Source organism: Euphorbia lathyris, chromosome 5 (assembly GCF_963576675.1).
Source record: "Euphorbia lathyris chromosome 5, ddEupLath1.1, whole genome shotgun sequence".
Taxonomy (NCBI): Eukaryota; Viridiplantae; Streptophyta; class Magnoliopsida; order Malpighiales; family Euphorbiaceae; genus Euphorbia; species Euphorbia lathyris.
In genome coordinates, this window is record NC_088914.1 from 13,207,112 (window position 1) to 13,215,199 (window position 8,088).

Sequence of the window (8,088 nt, forward strand, 5' to 3'; positions counted from 1 at the left end):
GGCTAATAATTTATTAAGCCTAAAATAATTATTTGAAACACCAAACCGTTTTTCTATAAAATCCATAGACAAAACCAGAAATCTTGGTTTCCAATTCCATTCTCCAAAATGGACTTATTAACATTTTTCTCCCCCTTCCAAGGGAAGACACCACAAACACCAAATCAACTTCCGCATCCACCAAAGTTACCTCTGATCGGAAACCTCCACCAAGTTATCTGTCCACAACCCCATCGCCGCCTTGCAGAACTTGCTAAAATTTATGGACCTCTTATGCAGCTTAAACTAGGTCAAGTTTCAGCCGTGGTTGTTTCTTCTCCAGAAATAGCCAAACAAGTGCTGAAAGATAATGACATCAAAGTAAGCGATAGACGTGTCTCTGTAGCAGTAGCAGATATCCTTTTATACAATCGCCAAGACATCGCATTTGCTCCATATGGTGAATATTGGAGAGAAATGAGAAAAATCTGCATCTCAGAGTTGCTTAGTTCCAAAAGAGTTCAATCTTTTGAATCAATCAGGGAAGAAGAGATATCAGATTTTATTAGATCGATTGATTCAAAAAGGGGATCGGCAATCAACTTGAGTGTGATGGCTTTATCTTTGTCAAATTCGATTGCAGCAAGAACAGTGATTGGTTTGAAGAAAAAAAACCAAGAAGCAGTAGTGCAATTGATGGTTCGAATGCTCAAGGAATTAGGGGGTTTTACTGTTCTTGATATGTTTCCCTCTCTTGAATTCATTCATGTGATCACTGGGATGAAATCTAGACTTGTGAAATTGCATAAACAAGCTGATCAGTTGTTGGAAGACATCATTGAAGAACACAAAGCTGAGTTGAAATTAGGAGTTCAAAGTGATGCCAACAATAATATTCTTAAAGTTCTTTTGAAACTCCAAGCAAATCCTGATTCTCTTTTAACAACTGACGGCATCAAAGCCATCATTCTGGTTAGTTTAGTTTAATTTAATTTATTTTCTAATCATGACTAAAATATGGCAAATTATTAGAAGCACCGGTTTTCCATGTCAAATGGAGGACCTCCCATACATATTTTGACACGTGTAATATAGATCCACATATATTATAAGAGACCTCATTATTTTAATTATTACGTGGAGTCACAATACACGTGTCCAAATGTGAATTGGGGTCCTCCGAGTGACATGGAAGACCCGATGCTTAATATAAGAACTCCTAAAATACAATCATTTTCTATGTAAAAATTGGTAGAATTTAGGTTAATTTATCAACTAAAACATAGAGTTGTTATTCGAGAATTTCTTTTAATAACGTTATGAATATTTTATTATTAAACATTTTAGCCTCAATTTATCCGGACTGTGGTTCCACCACTATTTGTAATTAAGAATTAAAATGATTTCAGGAATTGTGCATTGCTACGACTGACTCATCTGCAACAATTCTTGAGTGGATAATGTCAGAATTGATGAAAAACCCAATAGTGATGAAATAGGCCCAAGAAGAGGTGAGGAAGAAGGTATGTGCTGCAAATGGAAAGCTTGATGAACTAGTAACTAGTGAGTTAAAATTCACGAAAGCAATAATTAAAGAGACTTTGAGATTACATCCACCTGGACCACTAGTTCCAAGGCAATGCACAGAGAAATTTGAAATTAATGGGTATAATATAAATCCCAAATCTCAAATCCTTGTGAATGTATGGACAATTGGAAGAGATCCTAATTATTGGACTGAACCTGAAAAGTTTAATCCTGAGAGATTTATTGAAAGTGAAGTTGATTATAAAGGTGTTAATTTTGAATATATCCCATTTGGTGCTGGAATGAGAATTTGCCCTGGTATTCAATTGGGCATTACAAACCTCGAGCTTGCTTTAGCTAAAATATTGTATTATTTTGATTGGGAGCTTCCTAATCAAATGAAGCCAGAAGATCTTGACATGATTGAGGATTTTGGACTTGTAGTTAGAAGAAAAAATTACCTCTACTTGATTCCTGTTACACCTCAGTATCTCAAGCTTGCGAACTCAAAATCTTAGCTTATTTGTGTCTATTTGTGTCGTTTTTTATTTTACTTTTTCCTCTATGAGAAGTTACACTTCCTAGAACTAAAGTAACTAGTTTTCCATTTGTTGCGAATAAATGTCTTGTACCAATCTTGTCTTAAAAATTAATAAAGTTCATTTGTCCCATTATTAATAATGCATTTGCTAAAAATACTTTAATATACGAATCACTTAAACTATTTCACACTTCTCCTCCATTGTAAATAGTGATGGATCTAGTATAAGAGCTTAATTGTTGACTCGGTCTTTAGAGGTTGACCTACATTTAGGTGGGCTTCCTGGGTACACTTTGATGCCAAAATCATGATGAGTGTCAGGAATATACTATAAAGAAATGTAGAATGGGTCCTAAAATAAAAGAGAAGTACTTTTTTTTATAACAAGTCCTAAAGAGTGAGACTATCTTACTGTCTTGGGTGAGGCGGTGATTGTGAGTCGATGTGAGCCTCTTAGATGCATGGAGGGATGAGCTACTTTGAGATTATAAAGCCCATTTGAGCTTTGGGCTTTAATGTGTTGAATCTGTAACAAATTCCCCTTAATGGTGCATTCTGAATCATTGCATGTGAGGCATAAATTTATTGTCTTCCGTCTAATGGCATGCATAGCTTGTATAAGAGGGAGTTAATAGTTGTTGCCTTTTGACTTATTGGTCGTTACACAGTGGTGAAAGGTCATCCAAGCCAACTATTTAGCGCGACACTCTTTCATCTTCTGGGTGGATTCTTTTTTCAGAGAACTCGCTCTTTTATCTTTTTGTCATTCCATTTTTGAAGGGTAAATTACACCCATGGCCACTGAACTTTACCCTTTTTCACATTATGACCACTGAACTTTATTTCTTCCCGGTATGGCCACTGAACTTTACACTTTTTAGCACCGGTGGCCACTCAATTTTAATTAGCTTCTTAAAATGACCGTTAACAATCGTTAACGACCTCAAAATGAAAATATTCAAGAATTAAAGTTGTTTAGAATGACATTTACCATGAAACCACATTTTTTATTTTCGAAAATCACATTTTTTGGAGCTTTCTCTCTCTAAAAATTCACTTTTTCTCTCCTAACCAAACAACACCCAAATGACCTCAAAACGAAAATTTTCAAGAATTAAAGTTCCTTAGAATATCATTAACTCTTTGGATTTTTTATTTTTAGCCGTCAACGGTCGTTTTGAGACGTTAAGTGTCCACCGGTGTTAAAAAGTGCAAAGTTCAGTGGCCATACCGGGAAGAAATGAAGTTCAGTGGCCATAATGTGAAAATGGGTAAAGTTCAGTGGCCATGGGTGTAATTTACCCCATTTTTGAAGTATGATTAGGCTGCTTTTTGTTTTCTTTCTCTACCAGTTCTGTTCACACTTGCCTTTCTTGTACCCCGAGGTCTAAATGTGAATGTTTTTTAATTGCAATTACTTCGAAATGTCTAGATCAACTTCAAATTTAGGTATTCCTCAGTCTAGAAGCATAAATAGTCATAATAGAGGATACGAGGGCACAAGTTGCTCTAATAGGTGATAAGTGTATATTTAGTTGTTTATTGTACTCCCTCTTTTTTTTTATTATATAACGTTTTAGCTTTTTTATTTTGTAATTTTTTATATGTCGTTCTGTATTATCAATGCACTTTTAGAAATATTTTCTCAATTTTGCCCTTACTTATGACAAGAGAGAGAAGTTCAGTATTAATGCAAATAATCTCAATTAAACCATAAAATTTAAGAACAGAGATAAGTTTTGCATAGAAATTCAGGAGAAAGATATTAAAGGTAAATTAGTCATTTTAATAGTATAATTAATATTACATTGGTCTTGGTAAACAATCTCAAACGACATTTAATGGAGGGAGTATCTTTTAGTTAGTTTGTCCTAGCATATTCAAATGTCTATTGTAATTCAAATTCAATTGGTTGTAACAATTTATCTATACAAAGCTATTTAACATAACTAAAGTAAATACAAACAAATAGGAGATTACAATCTTTCATGTATCAGAGCAAGAAGAGGTATAATAACCTTGAACTTCCTTTCTCTCTCTAACTTCTGTGAAGCCCGATTTTTTCCACAACAGAATACTCTTCCTCTGGTTTTTTACTTTTAGACTCAATTCATCAGCTATATAATCAATTTTGTTTTCTAATCACCTCACTGTGAAACTTCCAATTACTAATAGCCTTTTTTGTTGTCCTTGAGAAACTCTATCAGATTCTGATTTACTCGGTCTTCAAAAGAAGTTTGGGAAAAACGTATCAAAATCTTCCAATTTGAAGAACTTATGCGCTAAACATCGATAAATGATGTGATTTTCAAATTTGGTTTTTCATTTTTATGTTATCATGCTTTGTATTATGAAGAGCATAAAATTTATTAGAGCTATTTCATAATTTATTAAATTTAAGAAATTTACTTCTAGAAATGCTTATAGACATCATTTTGTATAAGAAATTTGGTACTTAAAACAATATAAAATGTTTTTATTAGATATTTTGTCAAATGTAACAAGAAAAGTTTCATTTTTAAGTAATCTTCTTTTATACAATTTACTTTTCTACTTATTTTGTTTTTATTTCCACTTATTTATTAGGGCCCCATTTGGTAATTCGCCCCCGGGCCTCTAAAATTTCAGGATCGGCCCTGCTTTTACCCATGTAACCCCCCCTTTCTCTAGTTTTTTTATTTTTCTACACATCAAAAATCGACTCTTTGTTTTTCGACTTTTCACAGCCAACACTCCCTCAGTTTTGTTAATTGTCAGTGGTAATGCAACCTCCATCAATTCTTCACCCTAGGGGTGTTCGTCGGTCGGTTCGGTCTGAAAACCGAACCGAACCGAAATAACAAAAAATCGAATAGTCTCAAAAATAAAAACCGAACCTAACTGAATAATAATAAATAACCGAACCGAACCAACCGAATTATTTCGGTTGGTTTGGTTCGGTTATTCGATTTCCTTATATTAAAAAATTTCATTAACAATTATTTTTATGTAAGGTTAATATTACACCGTTAATGATGTTGTTGGGTATTTACTTATATATACAATAATTTTTATTTTTATTTTTCTTTTTGGATTGAAAGAAAAAAAATAGAAAGAAAAAAACATACAAATTTTATATAGAAATGAAACTAATCTTAATTCCAAATATGAATTAGTATACAATTGTACTAAATTGGTAGATAAACATTAAATAGACCAATAATATAATCAGTCCAAAAACTATCATGGTTAACAAAGATTCTAATAATATAATTCTAAATCAAATATAACTTAGAACAATAAATGACATACACTAATTATATAATAAATCTAATTTCTAATTATATTTAATTTATTTCAGTCTGTTCGGTTAATTCAGTAATTTTGACTTAAAAACCGAACGGACCAAAAGTACCGAAATATTATAAAAAATAAAACCGAAACCGAACCTAATAGACCGAAAACCAAACCGAAAAAACCGAAATTCATCGGTTCGGTCGGTTATTTCGGTCCGGTTCGGTTTTTGAACACCCCTACTTCACCCTTCCTTACACGTTCTCATGCCTATTTTGAGAGGATGGAAATTAGCATTATGTATTGATGAAACAACTCCGCCCTTTGAACTGTTGTCCTCTGAAGCTGTTAATCTGGTGTATGAAACATATGAATAACTTGATCAACAGGTTCTCAGCTAGATTGTATCATCTTGTTATGTAGCTGTCCTACCTTAAATTGTAGGAGCTTAAACTTCCATAACCGTTTGGCAGAAAATTGAAAAAGCTTACTCCGCTGGTTCCAAATCTCAAATCTGGGAGCTTAAGTATCGCATTCAAAATCAGAAAAGAGAGAACGAGAGTATCTCTACCTATCTTCATAATGCTAAATTAATTAGTAATCAATTTGATTCTTTATAAAGTCTTATTGTGATGAAAATTGTTGTCCTCAGATTAGACTCTAGCAAGTGCACTAGATACAAGTAATAAAGTGATAAGTGAGTATCGTCTCCACAGGGATTGTGATTCAAATCAATATTAGAAATCTTTGCTAAACAGTATGTGTCACAACAGTGTCTTCTTTTATCGTTGATTGTTTGATGTTGGTTACTTAACAATTCAAGCAGACTGATGAAACAAGAAAATGAAATAACTTTTCAAAGGTTTTAGAGAATAGAACAGGCTCGACATGGCCGAACACGGAGTGCTACGTCTTACAACATTCCATGAATACAAGACAATGCCAATGAAGCCAAAGTTTCAGTTTGAAGTGAGTTTGAGTCAACTTTCGTGTGTTCTCAAACTCCTAAGATTTACTAACACCTTTAGCATCCTAAAGATACGTTCTTTCTAGAATTAAGAACAAAACTGCATTTCTCGATGAGAAAACCCTTGACACAACCCTCTAACTTGTCAGCTTCGAAGTTGGGAGATCAATAGAGATATCGGTGAAGATGAAAGTAGTGTCCTATCATTCATTTAACACATACATAAATGCCCCAGCATGAAAGTTAAATCCTCATTGACCACAACATTGGCACAATACTAAATATTCATTAAAACATTGTAACACTTACATCACCGGGTCGGCCAGGCCGTGCCCGTTCAAAATGGACTACTCACTCATATCGAGCAGTGAGCAGTCGATGGTTCTTGATACAGCTTGAGACTCCATGGGAGCTCTCTTCTTTCTTCTATTCTATTTCTAAAGAAATTACTAAAAATCCGAACTCCTAAACTTTTCTCTGCTTCACCTACTTAAAGGGAAAGACAGAGGCCAAAATCGGTACAACTTTCGTACCCTTTTTACAAAAGTAAGTCAACTACCAACTACGACTAAAATAAACTAAAAAGATTAAATTTCGATTAACCCTTGAACACTCAAGGGGGTGATACTTCAAGTCATCTTGCTTCTTTAGGCAATCCCATCGCCACACACTTTCATCTGCCGCTCTGCCACTTTCTCTGCCACTGCCACCACGATCTGTCGCTGTCCGTCATTGGATAATCCGGCGTTTGACTGCGGGATACAAGTAAGGCTCCACTCCTCTTGGCTTTAGCAAAATAAGCTGTTTCCAGCGAGTTTGGCATTTATCTTTGCTTATCTGCACAAGGACAGTAATTAGCCCTTATTTCTTACCAAACGACATAATAAAACACCGAAATTTCCTTATAAATACTATGTTACTTAGTCAATTTCATGCCTAACAAATACCCCCAAATTGAACCTTTGCTTGTCCTCAAGCAACAAATTGTAAGAAGGAATCAGAAAAGGAAGTTAGGAATGAAATTAGTTTCAGGGCATGAGAAAAAGGAATACACAAACACAGAACGTTTGGCATAATGAGGAAATGAACAGATGCATGCTAAGGTTTCATCGAAGAGCCAAAGCTTGTTTTAGGAAGTGTGTCCTTTATGCTCAAGAAATTCCTTAAATCTTAAAATTTAGACGTCCTCTTTCACCAGGAGTCACCGACTGCCAGACATGCCTCACTAAGGAATGGAATAATTTACTCACTCTCGTATGGCGTCTACTTGCCATAGGTACAAGAATGCGATTTCACTCCTCAGCTCAGACACCACACCCTTAGGGTGAGAGTTTGCCTATTGGTCCCGAATCTACGGTTCAAAGTTCCTCCAGCCATAGTCCAAAGGACTTTATAGAGGTTGTAATGTTCAGGCTTAGGCTCTGGTTTGACAGTGAAAGGCTATTTCAGTGTATGAATTCTGTCTTTTTGCCATTTTATTTAACATACGCAGCCTATAATGATTGCTGTTTACACACTCTTTATTTACACAACCTGTTTACTCATAACCCGGTACTCTTTTGAACTTTCATTAAGGTTCCTTTCTCCCCACATTATTTTCCCCAGTTCTTTCACTCTTTTCCTTAAGCATTGTTTGCTCAATTGCTTATTTTCGCATAACTTAAGCACATGATTTTTATTTTAAACAATTGGTATTTCGATGCATAAGACAGAACTCATGGTGTTTTAGAGTTATAAGTGAAGGGAGAGGGCTATCATTCGTGGTTTTTCAGAAAGAGCAGGTCATGGCTCGACTTGGTTA

At 34.6% G+C, this 8,088-nt stretch overlaps 1 protein-coding gene across 1 annotated transcript; it reads left to right on the forward strand.

Annotated features, from left to right (window-relative positions):
- On the forward strand, positions 1-2,171 carry LOC136230549 (cytochrome P450 726A27-like). The gene is made up of 2 exons (XM_066019653.1): positions 1-951; positions 1,389-2,171. Exons 1-2 carry the CDS (start codon positions 109-111, stop codon positions 1,476-1,478), a joined length of 933 nt encoding a protein of 310 aa, XP_065875725.1. The 5' UTR covers positions 1-108; the 3' UTR covers positions 1,479-2,171.
- Positions 2,172-8,088: the final 5,917 nt, after the last annotated feature.